Source organism: Lottia gigantea, assembly GCF_000327385.1.
Source record: "Lottia gigantea unplaced genomic scaffold LOTGIsca_5, whole genome shotgun sequence".
Classification (NCBI taxonomy): domain Eukaryota; kingdom Metazoa; phylum Mollusca; class Gastropoda; family Lottiidae; genus Lottia; species Lottia gigantea.
Genome location: NW_008709715.1, coordinates 929,771 through 947,020, shown reverse-complemented (window position 1 = coordinate 947,020; position 17,250 = coordinate 929,771). Strand labels below are relative to the sequence as shown.

Sequence of the window (17,250 nt, the reverse complement as noted above, 5' to 3'; positions counted from 1 at the left end):
TCCTAAAGAGACTTACCTGGTCTCTTTCGCTCGTTGTATTAAGGCTTACTTGGTCTATTTGTTTGCCCATGGGGTAAACCGAGGCTTACCTGATCCATTGATCGCTCTATTGATACTTACCTGATCTATTGTTAGTGTTATTGAGACTTACGAGATCTATTGGTCGCACAATTGAGGCTCATTTAATCTACTGAGTGCTTACCAGATCTACTCTTAGCCCTTGAGGCTATCCGGATCTATTGCTCGTTCTATTGAGTCCTACCTGATCTACGGTTGAATCTATTGAGGCTTACTTGATTCATTGTTCGTCCTATTGATGGTCTATTAAAAGTCCTGATTTGTCTGATCCATTACTCGTACTATTGAGTCATACCTGATATATGGTTCGCTCTACTGAAGTAAACCTGATCTCTATAGATCTATGGTTCGTTCGATTGAGGCTTACCTGATTTATTGCTCGTTCTATTGATACTTACCTAATTTGTGCTAGCTCTATTGAAGCTTACCTATGGTTCGTTCTATTGAGTCCTACCACTTACTCATGCCAAACTATTGATCTTGTCCTTACCTCCACCTGTTTATCTTCGTAAGACATTCCAGTTCTCTATATTAGCCTCGATCGACCAGGGTCGTTGTGGGGCCATGCCGATTACCGACACATCGATGAGCAAAACCTCCAACAAACATATTTTATTTCATCCATACAATTAAATTTACTGAACCATATCTGCTGTCTTACAACCTTGATACAGTTGAGAGAACCTCATTTAGTGTAAATAATTTGTAAATTTTTCCCTAATTTGTATTGTATCGTATTGTAACTATTTTTGAATGGTAATGGATTTATATAAGCTTTAAAGCTTGTTTCCAAAACCATATGTTTATCTATATGTATATTGTAATATTTGTAATTCTTGAATAAATATTGTTTAAAAAAAAAATACTTCTTACGTTGTTAACCAGCGTAAAAGGCTAGCATAGGCTCTCAGTCGGCGGTTGTCAGACAGACATTGAAATGAAAGCTTAAATCCTAAATTGAAATTCCTTTCTAAAATAAAAGTGTTTAAACATGCACATTAAAAATTTCTATAGATTCTTTATTCAAACTACTTGATTCATATTTAATGTTTAAATAATCGAATATTTTTTGCATATACAATTGCAGTTCATGCAGTTCAATTTGTCAAGAGTCTATTTATTTAGTTTTTAATCAATTAGAAACAAACACATTATTTTACCTTTATTCCTTCGACAACTATCTTTAAAGTTACATTCCGACATACATGGGAACTATTGGCAGAACTTCTCTTATCTGTATTCTATATTCAGATATTACTTGTATTAAGGGGCGCTTCCAATATACCAATATTTGATAGTTGCTACCTTAAATCGTTGACGATTTGATGATTTGTTGAGTAACATATTGTTACATTATTGGCCTGAAAATGTATTCCTGTCCCCATAATTTGAAAACATCTAACATAGAGTAGTCAGCATTTAATTTATACATTTTCTCTACCTCCTCGGCATATTTCGTAGCAATAATAGTAGAATCCGCTAAAGCATTTATCATGCTATAATACCTGGCGCTATTTTCAGTAAACCACCCTATGTGGCGGATCATTTGTTCGGGATTATTAACTGACCCAGACAGAGCCATCGTTATGTCACATCCGGAACGGAAACTATGCGGCGCCTCGCCCTGATCTAAACCTAAAGACGATAAGTACGATTTTAATCTTTCATAAACTGCAGAATACGTTACGGGTTGGTCTAAAACCCTTCTTGCAAGATATTGCACTATTGGAGAAATGCCGAGGAGGGATATCACAATCATATGACCTACCCTTAAAATTACCAGTAAATGATCGAAAAAAGTCATTAATAATAATTAAAATTTGAACCATTCTGAAATCTTACCTACATTCCCAAACTTAACTTGATCAAAAATATGCTCCCAATTTTCTAATTGCTCGTGGATTTGTCCAGACACAAAACAGACAGGATCTCTAAGTGGCAAAGAGTTAATGTCAAAGGAACCCTTGACTTCAAAAACATCCTCAACAATAGGATACGGGTTTAACGATGACAGAGTTCCACCTCCAAGTGTAATCCATGCTGGTTTATCTCGTACTCTCATACCAATCGGATCAAATCCACTTTCTCTTTCACTTTTTTTTTGTTTTTTTGTTTTTTTTTTTGTTTAAACAATATTTATTGATAATTTACAAAATCATACATATGCTATAGATTAATGCTGGTTTCAGAAACAAGCCGAAGCTTATATAAATCTGTTACCAATACGAATATTTACAGATGATAAAAGTATAATTTACATAATATAGGAGTTGACAGCAGCGAAATGTACATTGGAAACAAAACAGGAAGTGACAAACATATTTACAAAAGGAAAGGGAATAGGGCCGAACAAATTCATTGGTGAATAAAATGTTAGTGATAATGACAAATGAAAATAGTTGAGAGGGGATGAGGGTGTTTATCGTTAATCAAAATAAAATAATCTTCGTTTTAAAACGGAGGCCATACTTCGACAGCGTTAGCTAGGTGTCAAAACGTTTTGTAGATGATATAAAGTTATGAACAGTTTGAAAGATATACAGATTTGTTTCTAAAGATAATTTTGGATTGCCGTTAAGAAGTGTTAATATGCAACGTAAATGAATAGGGAGAAGATTAATTGTATTGTTTCGTTGTTTTGAAAAGTTGCGACAGTAGAGAAGAAAGTGTTCAGAATTTTCAAAGGTGTGGCCGCATGAACAGGATGGATTGTCGGATATGTGCATTAAGAATTTGTGAGCGTTTAGTTGACTTTTATAATGACGTAGTTTGGTATGTATTATTTGTGATGGACGGTCGCCACAGTAGAAATATAATGGTACAGAGGATTTTGAGGTGAATTTTACCAGCAGGGATTTAAGCTGAGAGAGGGAAGAAGAATTACGTATTGAGTCGGGCAGATTGTTCCAGATTTGTACAGTAGATGGGAGGAAAGATGATTTGTAAGCTACAGTGTTCCATGGAATAGTGCGAAAATTGTGCTTGCTTCTGATGGGGTAAGGGTTTACAATCGAAATATGAGGTGGTACCAGAATTCTCAGATATTGAGGTGTTAAACCATTAATCATTTTATAAAATAGAGTTACTTTGTGACAAAAGCGACGATCGGTTAAACTTGAGAAGCCGGACTCTTTGTATAAAACTGAGTGGGAAGTTCCCCGAACAAGACCTGTTATAGTGCGAATTGCGTCCAAATTGATATTTTCTAATTTAGTTTCATCTTCTTTTGTACAATTGTTCCATAAAACATCAGCATAATCAAATATTGGTAAAATGAATTGTTTGTATATAGTTTCTAGAGATTTCCTGGAGAGTCTGTATTTTAAGCTTCTCTTTCACTTAAAGCAGCCTCGTAGGTATTCGAATACTGGGATAACTGAAGGAGATTTAAAAATAACTAAAGATTTAAACCAGCATCCACATAGAGATAGAACCCACTTGAATAAATCCAGCCTATTTGCCTTTAGCTAGCTTCAGAGTCTTTAACTTGATGAGAGCTGCTGTCGCAAAACAAACACGCTCCAATTCAATTCAATTCATTTATTGGCACTATGTGACAATTAGCCATGGTACAAAAATTACAACAATGGTACAACAACAAACAGGCTCCCCTAGGTCTAAAACACCTCGAAAATATATTCGAATATGGCATTCTATTATAACCCCGACCGTAACCAAACTAATTATTATAGGGAGTTGGAAACATATATGGAGAAACCATAGCAGCGTTTTGAGCTTCATATTAAACCCCCGCATCATCATCATTGACCTTCCTGGGCGTTTTAGCTAAATCATCCAATGTTAGAAGAATGAGTAGATCAGTTGTCTCTTGCTGGAGACAAAGCGACCTAAGCCTATCGCGTAAGTCACTAACCATCTGACTCTTCGTCCTCTCCAAACAATCAATCCTGTCTTCTAAGCTATGCCTAGCTCTCTTGGGGGCTTTTCCACAGTTTCTGAATCTGTTGGATCATCAATTCCAATGTTACAACCACTTGCCTAAAATAATAACAAATTAGTAATTGGCTCACGATAGTAATAACATTACCATCCATAAAATCCAATCATGAAATCGAACGAGAATGACTTGTAATTATATGTTATATCTATAGATAACAACCAATACGAGTGAAAATTTTATCAATATGTTAAAACAGGCATGCCTGATTAGGAATATGTTGTAATTTTTTGACCAGGTTGACCAACTTCATTAGCCAATACAATTAGAAAATGAAGGGCTAGTCTTGCATTTACTGCATTGTAATCACGACCAGACGTTTCCAAAACATCTTGTAGTGTTTCATTTGACATATTTTCAACAATCATTTTCCTTGGATATTCGTGCGAATTGCTTTGATGCCGTAACATTTCTGATACGTTGTTTTTAGCAGGAACGAGGTTGGCCCCCTTCAAAGAAGAGCCTTTTTTCAAAACCATTGGCAAAACCATGACTGAATAAAAATTGATTAAAAATTTAAGACCACCTAGGTTTTCACTCATATAAGATCTAATCGTATCCACCAAGGACTAGGCTTCCTAAGCGATTTACTAAATTTACTCCCACCAAGGGATTAGCCACCAAAGCATTTATTCAGATCAAAATAATATTACCCTTAGATATAGAGAAAGACGTCTTCTTCTAACGATGGATATTGAAAGAATAGTCGCATGTCTTCCTTTTGCAAAATTTCCACACTGAGACTGGATTTGTCTCAAATTGAGGTAGGTAGGTAGGTAGGTAGATGACAAGTTAACATTCGCTTCCAGCGGATGCTGATATAGAAAACTAGTCTTGCCAACTGGGTGACACGTAGGCCTATTGCTGATTGGTTGTTTCATAGGACGTCTCTAATGATAGTATCAGTTCATTAACGTTATGTTAAATGTTTTATGTATTTACGCTCCAAGTGAGTGCCTTAAGTTGATGTTATATTACATAAACACGTATTCGAGTTGATTTAATTATAAGGAATTAATTTTGAAAAGGATTATATTCATTATCCGAAATGGAATCTGTACGCAATGGTATGTTTATTTTAAATGAATGTAGGGTGTAGGTTTGTCTTTTCAGATTTGACGCATTCAAATCCAATATACATGGAGAGTGCTCAAAGCGCTGACACATGTCTTTTATAATCTTTATTTACAGTAAGTCTAATCGTAACGACCAAACAAGTGTGATTTCAATTTGGATTTAAAGTCTTCTATATTTGAAGATGATCTAATGGATATGTTGAGGAAATTCCATAAGTGTGCAGCAGCATATGCAAATGTTCTAGCATCAAATCATTTTAAATTAAATGATGGTTTCACAAGTTGAAATTTATCTTTAGAGCGGAGATTTCTAGAAGGATCATATGGTTGAACAAGATCTTGAATGTAGGAAGGACCAACGTTATTAACTAGTTGAAAACAAAAACATAGTATTTTGAAATCAATACGCTACATATACTACTAACCCATTTGGCAGAATGATATTAATTGGTATAAAAATCAAGGAGGTTATTTCTCGAAATGGATGCTAATATTTCTGCGCATAATATAAATATATATGGCGACAAAGGACAGTCCTGTCTTACTCTGCAGATAGCAAAAAGGACGTGATGCTCAACCACTGTTTAAAGCGATACTTGTTATGTAAGTGTAAAAAATATTTATCTATATTTTAAGCACTTAAAATATATTTAACCAAATTTATTTAAATATTTCCCCGAAGCCAGAGAAATCTACCAACTACTACGACTACCTAATTTGCGATATCAGAATTCGCTGGAAGCCAACGTTAACTTGTCATCTACCAACCAACCTATGTATATCATGTTTTATGAGCTAAGTCCTATTCATCCCAGCTCATTGCAGATATTTCTATACTTGACAGGACATGACTAAATGACATTTAGATGTAGGTAGAGCATTAAAGAAATAAGAACACTACTCCTTTCTATACTTTCTATACTTGATATTTTTGCAAACTAAATTTATCTTAGTGCAAACCTTTTAATTTTGTATTAGCTTGGATAAAAAACTTAAGATCTGAACTTAATATCCTTGGATATTAAAATTGTTCTATTAAATTTGACTATGCATATGCATATTTTGAATTGGACTTGAATTTGAATACTAAAACCTGCGAATATTTTTTTAAGAAAATAGGCGACAGATGTTATTATCATCAGCTACATTTACCAGTTATTACAAGGTGTCAATCGAAAACTAAACTCTAAACCTAAAATCTATAACGATTAAACTTATTCTCCATTATTATTACTCATTTAATAGAAAACTGACTTAACCCATTTTTCAATACCCGTAAACATTGGAAGACATTAAATCGGATAAAACTGTAAAAGAATATTTCAACCATATGGATTTGACTAATCGTATACTTTTCGTCGCTTCACGAATCGACGGATGTAAATATTTTAATATTGATAACGCCGAGTAGGCCTAAACAAAAGCATCCTGGAAATTTAATTCGACCAAATCTTAAAATAATGAATCATCCTATATGGAATTACTAAACCCATACTCTTCGTGAAGCGAAAGGTGGAAAGTAAACATTTCGAATATTTATCGAATCATCCCCCCTCCCCCGTAGGATACATTTTTCGAAATAAATAACCCCACCATTTCTCTAGATTCCACCACGACCTAGGAGTATGGGTCTATTAAATTTCATCGCTAAGAGAAAATACCGTTAACGTACGCGGACTTATAAGATTAATCGGGTCAATGGAATTAACTGCCTCTATACTCTACGACAAACTAACGTGTTAAGGTCCGTTCACACCAAAGACGTCACGCGGAACGGGACGTCGAAAAAAAACGCGCGTTCAACGCCGCGATAATAATATCAATGGATTATCAATAAAAGGCTCAGACCAGAGACGCGCGTTAAGAAATGACGCGCGTTCAACGCCGCGTTGTCGCCTGAAATAACTTCTGTAGTTATTCAGCGCGTTTTGCGCTGCGTCTTTTAGCAGTAAATTTGTAGGGCTTATGACTAGCTGTTAATAAAGAATAAAATTATTATACTTTGACATTCCGAAGTTCCCTTACCTTAGACAAATGGCCAGCCGTTCCATTGTTGTAATTGCCTCGCGGTAATTAGTGTCGGACTTCTGTGTTTCGGCTTCTATGAGACCAAGCACGTGCTCAAAATGCCATGGGGTCATTCTGAAGTACTGCAAGAATTTGTCTTCGTAGGTGTGCAGACTTTTAACCAAGTGTTGATATTCGCCGAACTTCTTTCTTTTTTTAAAAATATCATGGACCCAAATCGAACGCTGTCCTTTTCGTTTTCCGTTCTTTAATAGACATAAAATGTCAAAACATCGCCAATGTCATCTGTATCCGCCATCTTGTAATTTCCTGATTCCTCAACGCAGCGTTTCAAGCTGTGTGTGTGATCCCCGTCATGAGCGAAAAACGCGGCGTTTAACGCTGTGTTGAACGCGCGTTTTTGGTGTGAACGGTTCTTTAAGATACAGACGACATTAAGGTCATTAAAGGCCACTGGAATTTAATAACACCACACGCTACGAGAAACCCATAGTCATATATATTTGGCTACACAGACTTAAATACGTCAAAAGGTATATTTGGACGTGTCTTCAAAGAAATAATATTTTATTTAATTTTAATGTGAATGAATTGATGTATAGGCCTATTAAAAATATAGAGGGTAGAGGTGGAGAATATAGAACTTCAAAACGAAAGGTGTGGTGTCCTCATATCTTCTAATCTTAATTGGGCCTAATCCATTACACTTGTAGATATTTTCCCGTATATTATCTTCTCCATTAAGACCAAATAATAACAATCTGATAGATTTGCCGATAAGCCCACCTTGTGCTATAGATGCCGGTTTTTATTAACGAAAAACTATGTACATAATAACATATTATGTTAGTGTGGATAGTAATACATCGTAAACAAATATGCATAAATAATAAGCAACAACCTATATACATTTATATTCATTGAATTTAGTAAATTACTCATAAACTTAGATTACTCATAGGCCTATTCTCTGAATACTTCGTCGTAAACGACTTTGCAGGTCAGGAAAAACCAAAGATCAAAAACATTAATTGAAATAATGAAAATAAGCTCTGGAAACCTGTGTCTGATACCTAATGCAAAAGTCGTCTCGAGAGTCGATACCCAGACTTATATTCGTGAATATATTTCTAATAATATTGAAACAAAATTAAACTTTGCGTCTCGCAGGAAGGTAGACTTCAGTAGAATGGCGTTTGTTTACAAACAGTTACCAAGGAAGGTAACCACCACGTGATGATCACGTGTCTACATTAACAAATCAAACACACAACAATTTCCCGCTTTACTAGCGAATCGCGGGAAATATTAATTATTGACTAATCAACTATGTCTAACAATTGGGACGTCCAACTAATGGAATATAACCGGTTGGAGCAGACAGCCTGTGCCATTATTATTATTCTCGGGGTTCCTTCGTCGTCAGGAAAATTATCACTAATTTTACTTAGATTGAATGTGCATGATCCAATGAGCAACATTATCTTGATCATGTTTCCACGTTGAACGATGAATTTCTATTGACTATAAATTGTTCAATTTTATTCATACGTATGCTTTTCTACTGCTTTTCTATTTAATAAATAATACTGCAATAAAATTATTGTAAACATAAATTTTATTTTTAATTTTTCAGCGATTAAGAGGAAAACTAAAATTTGTTTTGGTGTCTTGGGTGTTTTGTTATTGAGTGCATTCCATTTTCGGATTTTTAGAAGTTACCAGGGATATGAATTTAAACTTGGGAAAGATAGTAACTATATCAGTAAGAAAGATTATTTTGATGGATTACCCAGTATAACATTAACTATAAGAACTTCAAGTCAACCCAGGCTATTACCGTTTCTGTACTGTACTGCCCTTAGAACAGCTGTATTGTATTGGTCACAAGATATAGGATCCATTGGAATTATTCTTGATAAGGAATCCAATGAAGACGTTAAAATGGCAACAAGTCTCAAAAGTCACCAAGAAACCATGGGTATAAATTTCAAGATATACTATGAAGCTCTTCCACATGATCCGACCATTTTCACTAGAATCAGACGTCGATTTCCAAGTTACAACAGACAAATATTTTGCAGCTTTTTGCTGGATTTATTTATAGAAACAGATGTTATAGCTTGGACAGACACTGATGGGAAATTTACCAGCCCAGTGACTAAAGATAATATTGTTAATAATGGAAAATTACGAGCCAAGGGAATGGATACATTCAAATACGGGCATATTAAAATGTGGTCTAGGATGACAGAAAGGATGATAGGTCATCCTATGATCAGTGATTTCATGACGTATTTTCCGGTATATATATGGACAGACACTGTCAAAAACTGCAGAAAACACATCCTTAAACATATGAATGTAACATCTTTAGAAACAGCCTTTATGAAAACAGGACCAGGCGGTGATCTTAGTCCAGTTAATGTTATAATGACATATGCTTACTATTTCGAACATGATAAATACGATTGGCATCTTGACCTAAGAAGAAAATCATTAGATGTTTACAACAAAAAACATGTGAGTCCTGGATTCGAATTGACACCGGCTCATTTAAAGCCGGAAGTTCATGTATCAATACATGAGAAATATTACTCTGATCCGTTTAATACTATTAATAAAAAGGCCTATTGTATGGCAATTAGGAATACAAAACTATATAGAAATATGGCGGACAGTATTAAAAAGATGTGTCAACCGTTTCTCCATGATACGATGTGGGAATTATTCCAATTTTGCAATAAAGTCGAACAAGAGCACGTGACCACTTGGTGCAAGGACGATAAAGCATTGTGCATTCAATTATTAGATGAACAATACTCAAAAGTACATGATCTGGTCGATTCAGATGTTTACAAGTTAAATCTAACCAAAGTCTCTGCTGTAGAAAATGCTGCCAAGGACATGGGTTTTCAATGTGAGTCTTTTTTTGAGCCTGTTTAGTGGAGTTTCTAGGAAACATAAAGTGTAGTGTTGGGGTCAAAGAATAACATTAGATTTTATTTTAATTTCATATTTCGTATGCACCAATCTTAAATCTACTTAAGAATTGGCAAATTTAATGATAAACTTAAAGTTACTCGACTTTTACTTTTAATAATATTTGTAAATCAGACGAAATTTCCTAGGGGTTTCAAAATGGACCAATTGTTTAGCAATGTAAATAGATTTGGTGACATGAACCTATTAAAAGACATTTCACACACCGCCCAGGACTCTTTAAATCCAGGCAACTATATTTTACATCTATTTTGCAAAAATGAAAACAAGAAATGGATTTCATATCACATTAAGTTTCGTATTTATTTCTTCCATAGGAGAAAAGAAAATTTTAATAATAACATTCATAGCAGTTCTTTATTTCAATTACATAACAGTTAAATATACTTAATTAATTGTTAGTTGGTGCATACCATCATTAGAATAATCTCTAGTTATATATTTAAAATATTTTAAATGTTAGGTTTAAAATGATTCTTTTCTTCTTAGTATGATTTGGTGCATATGGGTCGTTATGTATATAATTCTTTTATGTATGTGTATTTACATCCTGATTATCTGTTCAAACCATTCAGTGGAAAACCCTGCAAATATAATATTCAAATCCCACATCACATCCCAGATTGGTGTCTGTGTATATTACATGATGTTATGCCGGGGTGTCAGGGTTGAAGATTATTGGAGGCAATTTTGCATTTCAGGATTATTCCTTAACTATAAAAACTATAATATTTTGAGCTCAAAATGATAGAGATAATAGACATCTGTTCATAAACTAACTTTATAGACTGAAACATCTCTAAAAGCAGAATTTTAAAATTCCTTGTCAAAAAAGCGAAACCGAAAGTAATTCTAACTTCACTAATAACTTTAATTAAACAAATAGTCAATGTGGCCACCCTTTTCAGCGCAAATCGCTCATAAACGCCTTTTCAAGGACAAAATTGTATTTGTGGTCAAATTGACTTACTTTAATGGCTAATGAAATGACGATATAGTTACTTTCAAAATGGAATTTGAATTAAAAATATGTCTCATATCTATGTAATATCGATATTGTATTATATAATGTTTCCTATATTATATACCCTATATAGAAATTTTTATTGTATAAACAAAAAAAAAATTTATTTATTAATTAATTTGACATTTGTCATTTTCATAGCTAAATTGTCATTGTTTTAAACTTGAAAATGACAAGTCAAGACTTCTAATCATATTATACAGTTATTGGAAAATATTCGGTCAGTCGGTCATTATTGGTAATAATTTCACATCTTGCTAGTGACACCTAACACTAGCAGTAAGTCAACTCAATTATCTATGATTTCTCTTTCTATGTACCATTATAATGAGTTGTATCCTATCTTTCAGATGAAAGATTAGTTTCTCTGTCTAACTCTGTAACAATTTATTTGTCAGTTTAAGGTGGTCATTCATCAAAAAATCGTTGTACTGGACATAGATGTTTGAACATCAACACATTGGGACTAAATAATATTTTGTACTTGAGTAAGTCATGTGTCTGAAAACCTATGCCTTCAAAGAAAAGCCATCGACAAATTATAAAAAAAGTCAGTTTTCTGTATAATGTTTTTTGACCATCAATCTTTATTTTGTAGAAGATAAACAGAATCATAACAATGCATCGGACTAACGAATATTTTTAATTTGGGTTCGTCAATTTTCTGTACAGTATATTTTGAGCATCAAATATGACCGTATCATTGCTGAAATTTTCCGAAATATAATGATATGAATGGAGTTTTTACGTCCTACTTTTCTGCACCATGTTGGCTAATGATGATGGCCAGCCATGCAGGATGCAATGCGAGAAATTCTGCCAGGACAGCAGCACTAGCTTGGCTTTTTATAAGCCCACATTCAGCTAAGATTCCATATACGCGTCATGCGGATGCATCCTGCGGACATAAATGGCCCTTTCGGATCCGTCTTGCGTCAAATATGATTCCATATGTGCGTTAAACGTATGCTTATCTTTCTTTTGACGCACGGACTTCTAGACAGATGGATGCTTTGGTGCATAAATTTATGCTGGAGCAAGATGAAGTTTTTATTGCCAGACTTGCTATGGAATGGTTGAAAATGAAAATGAAGAAGAAAAAAAAAGCAAGTATCGCTATTGGGTCCACAATATCCTACTGATACTTCTGTGGAGCCTTTTGAGTCTTTTATGAGAATATTTACCGTCTATTCCTTCGATTCCGATGATCCTGGCAATGCTCCTCCAGTTATTATACATGAAATCCGCATCATGGTGTAATTGCGATCTATTATCGTAACGATGGGGTGTTTTTTTTTCACTAACTCTATGAGTTTTTCAGAAGTCTGTGTCGAGTATGTTGATTTCCCCATCTTCGTTGTCAAAATATGGCGGGAAAAATGACAGGTAATCCCCACATAATACGTCACATTTGGGAGATCTCCGCTCGGAAAGGCGTTCGGATGCATCAAAAATCGCTACACCCGGCGATTTCTTTTTGACGCATGACGGAGACCATTAATTTGACGGATACCGCTTCCGCATATATGGAATCATACCCTCTTAAACCAACCATTTTGATTTTTAACGCATGACGGATGACGCGTATATGGAATCTTAGCTTTAAGCTAAAACAAAAAAAGAAGTCCGTGCGTCAAAAGAAAAATAACGCATACGTTCAACGCACATATGGAATCATATTTGACGCATGACGGATCCGCAAGGGCCATTTATGTCCGCATGACGCATCTGCATGACGCGTATATGGAATCTTAACTTTATAATGTGGTCGTATATTGTCGTCGCCCCGTCCGTCCGTCGGTCCATAATTGGTTTGTGAGCACAATAGAGACTACAGTTTTCATTTCAGATTTAAATGGAATTTGGTGAGATCATTTATATTCATGAGATCTTGGACAAGTTCTAGACCGTCAAAATTTCTTTGTGAACACAATAGAGACTACAGTTTTCTTTCGATTTAAATGTAATTTGGTGTGATTATTTATAATGATGAGATCTTGGACAAGTTCGAATTTGACGATCTTTCGATAAATTGTTTTTGAGTTATTGCCCTTGATTTATGAAAGACGTGTAAAATTTTCTTTGTGAACACAATAGAGATTACAGTTTTCATACGATTGAAATGAAACTAATTGGTGTGATCATTTATAAAGATGATATCTTGGACAAGTTCGATTGGTGACTGCACGTGATATACTGACAATGTATCAGGGAAGTGGGCGTATCTTGCTAGGCAACCACTTGTTTTTATTTCCAACGGTCGAGGATCTTTAACGTGCACAGCATGCAGCACACTGGACCTCACTTTATTGTCTTATCCAAACTACTAGACGCTCTTTCGATGTCGGCCTCTCTTACCTGCATCACTGACAACGGAAACCCGGATTGAAAAATTCGGAGGTATTATCTCAAATTTACCAAAACTTGCATTACCGAAAATGGCTCTTTTAAAGTTTTCTTTCTCACTAAATATATAATCCCAATAGGCTGCAGATTATTGAAACGAAAAATTTGCGAAGAAAATAACCTATATCAATAAAACTTTAAGGGGTGAGAAAATGCTGTTAGATAATAACTCGTCTGAATCTTGACTGACTTTGATTAAGGAAATTGATGATTAATCAGCTGATGATCACTATCCGAATGAATTTGTGGAAATAAATGAGTATACTATTTTGATTGGTAAACCCAATAGAACTCCTAATATAATTATAACTTTTCCATTCAATATAAACCGGCAATAGATTTCCAATCAGATTATTTTTATTTCACAGTCCATCTGATTATGTATGTGATCTTATTTTATAATAAAACATATCCCGTTCTCAGCTTCTGCTGTTAAAATTCCAAGTTCATATAACGATATTAGTGCTGTTCAAATTCCAAGTTCATATAACGGTATTGGTGCTGTTATAACTCCAAACTCTTGGTATCAGTGCTGTTATAACTCCAAGCTCTTATAATGGTATCAGTGATATTATAACTCCAAGCTTTTGTCAAGGTACCATTTCCTATTTTTCTGTAATAAATCCGATTAAGAATAAACTACTGACGTGTTGCAAGATACAGTACATATATTTAATGTTTAATGTGAAGATAGCATTTCTTTTGAATTTTCCATGAAACATATGTGAAGATATAGAATTTACTGCTCTATAACTGATTACACTGTGTTATTTTAATGGAACAATACTACCTTATTGTTTGCAAGTTATTTATTTTGTTCATGGTTCATTGCCACTTCAATTTGTTCAGTCGTTTTAGCAGGTATACAATACTACAGTTTAAATAGATCGTTTCAACCGTATCTTTCGGCCATAACCTGTTTAGCTACATGTCACATCATAAAATATGAACATTCTAATTAATATCCGATCAAGAAATACACCTATATAATTAATGATTATGAGTTATTTCGTCGGTACATAATCACTATATCTTAATACCTGTCATTTTAATTCGTCAGTCTAACGCAGTTGCAGCTGAAATGAGGAAAAAAAGAAATAAAGCTTCGAAGTACCACTAAAAAGATGAAAGGTAGGTCAATTTTCTACATATGTTTTTGTGACAAGAGTTATGACAACTGTGAAAAATTAGACGAGATAGGATGCTGAGATTATTAGAAAAAAGATTGTCAACTGACTTATCTCGATCAACTGATTCATCTTGAAATGAAATGAAATGAATGGAGTTTAACGTCCTACTCTTCTGCATGATTTATCTTGATCCTATCAGATAAAAATAGAATACACACATGAAATAGGACAAATTGGACATCGCCGCTACTAATTTCAATGAGGTGTTGTATATATTTAGCATACAATTTTAACTTGAAAGTAGAAAAATAAGACTTATATAGTAGAAAAATAATTTTAAAATCTATAATAAATGTAGAAGTATGGAAATTGTGCTGCATATTTCTGAATTCAAGAATTATTGTCTGTTTCTGTCCATGAAAATATAATTCATTCAAAATCTCCTTAGGCCTAATGAGTTCTGTCTCAACAAAATAAAAAACATTCCTATGTTGTCATTTTTCAATTGTCAGCTCAAGGTCGAATAAATTCTGGTATTGATCAGATTTTTCAAGACGCCAGTTGTTCTTAGATTAGCCCTCATTGAAATGATTTATTTTATTTATGATTAAAAACTATTTTAAATAATTGGTCCAACGTCTATAAGATTGAAGGTGTAACTAATTATAATAATTAAGATTAATTAATATAATATAAATATAAATTATATCTTATGCTTACGGTAACAGTAATAGTGATATATATCAAATATTTTCCAGTAATAAATTCATGTGATTTCTGATAATAACTTATAAAACGAGTAACACCAGTTTTATTATGTGATCCTCTCAAGATGTTAGTTCAAATATTTATTTAAGCCTTATGTAATATATTTGATGAAACTACTAGGGTCAATAGCGGACGATTATATTCTCGTATGATATTCAAAGACTGTACATCGAGTTCAGCTAAGTTTTCATACGCCTTATATTTGAAACTTTGAAGCCCGTGGTCAAATCAATATAAGAAATTCATATAGACATGTTATTTATTTGTTAGCTTCCAATTCCCAAATGCTACGAACCTCTAATACTCAGTCTGGTGATCAAGAGATTTCATTCTGGCCGATGAACGTAATAAAATGTATGTTATAATGTCCAGCTATACGGGGTTAATATATCCAAGGAAAGGTTGGTTGCCTGGACACGTGTTCTTATTCCTTATTTTAAGCTACGTGCGATGGTTTTCTATCAACTATTTCTTTAACTATTTAAATTTGATTTATGCGTAATATTATGCCCTTCTACTCCCACAATGAAGAAAATATACTGTAATTAAACTGTCGTATATATAAGTTTAATTTAAATTTTTCAGGGATTCGGTGTGTATCGCGACGGAAAAGTAAAAGTTGTTTTGGTGTCTTGGTTATTTCTTTATTGTTATTGAGTGCATTCCATTTTCGGATTTTTAGAAGTTACCAGGGATATTATGAATTTAAACTTGAGAAAGATAGTAACTATATCAGTAAGAAAGGTTATTTTGATGGATTACCCAGTATAACATTAACTATAAGAACTTCAAGTCAACCCAGGCTGTTACCGTTTCTGTACTGTACTGCCCTTAGAACAGCTGTATTGTATTGGTCACAAGATATAGGATCCATTGGAATTATTCTTGATAAGGAATCCAATGAAGACGTTAAAATGGCAAAAAGTCTCAAAAGTCACCAAGAAACCATGGGTATAAATTTCGAGATATACTATGAAGCTCTACCACATGATCCGACCATTTTCACTAGAATCGGACGTCGATTTCCAGGTTACAACAGACAAATATTTTCCAGCTTTTTGCTGGATTTATTTATAGAAACAGATGTTATAGCTTGGACAGACACTGATGGGAAATTTACCAGCCCAGTGACTAAAGATAATATTGTTAATAATGGGAAATTACGAGCCAAGGGAATGGATACATTCAAATATACTATCGGATGGTCTCAACTGACAGAACGGATGATAGGTCATCCTATGATCAGTGATTTCATGACGTATTTTCCGGTATATATATGGACAGACACTGTCAAAAACTGCAGAAAACACATCCTTAAACACATGAATGTAACATCTTTAGAAACAGCCTTTATGAAAACAGGACCAGGCGGTGATCTTAGTCCAGTTAATGTTATAATGACATATGCTTACTATTTCGAACATGATAAATACGATTGGCATCTTGACCTAAGAAGAAAATCATTAGATGTTTACAACAAAAAACATGTGAGTCCTGGATTCGAATTGACACCGGCTCATTTAAAACCGGAAGTTCATGTATCAATACATGAGAAATATTACTCTGATCCGTTTAATACTATTAATAAAAAGGCCTATTGTATGGCAATTAGGAATACAAAACTATATAGAAATATGGCGGACAGTATTAAAAAGATGTGTCAACCGTTTCTCCATGATACGATGTGGGAATTATTCCAATTTTGCAATGTAGTCGAACAAGAGCACGTGACCACTTGGTGCAAGGACGATAAAGCATTGTGCATTCAATTATTAGATG

The 17,250-nt window shown here is 34.0% G+C and overlaps 3 protein-coding genes across 3 annotated transcripts in view; 2 read left to right on the top strand and 1 right to left on the bottom strand.

The window, feature by feature from the left end:
• Window positions 1-578: 578 nt before the first annotated feature.
• On the bottom strand, window positions 579-2,140 carry LOTGIDRAFT_154035 (hypothetical protein; the record flags this gene model as incomplete). Its single annotated transcript, XM_009061768.1, has 3 exons — window positions 579-674; window positions 1,520-1,713; window positions 1,921-2,140. 3 exons carry the CDS (start codon window positions 2,138-2,140, stop codon window positions 579-581), a joined length of 510 nt encoding a protein of 169 aa, XP_009060016.1.
• Window positions 2,141-7,238: 5,098 nt separating this feature from the next.
• Window positions 7,239-10,086, top strand: LOTGIDRAFT_154034 (hypothetical protein; the record flags this gene model as incomplete). The annotated part of the gene is made up of 2 exons (XM_009061767.1): window positions 7,239-7,284; window positions 8,777-10,086. 2 exons carry the CDS (start codon window positions 7,239-7,241, stop codon window positions 10,084-10,086), a joined length of 1,356 nt encoding a protein of 451 aa, XP_009060015.1.
• Window positions 10,087-14,697: 4,611 nt separating this feature from the next.
• Window positions 14,698-17,250, top strand: part of LOTGIDRAFT_154033 (hypothetical protein) — a gene marked incomplete at both ends in the record, with an annotated part of 2,912 nt that continues 359 nt past the window's right edge. Inside the window, 2 exons of the mRNA XM_009061766.1 lie at window positions 14,698-14,704; window positions 16,057-16,958. Of these exons, the coding sequence (XP_009060014.1) occupies window positions 14,698-14,704; window positions 16,057-16,958 (909 nt within the window). The remainder of the gene's footprint in view (window positions 14,705-16,056; window positions 16,959-17,250) is intronic.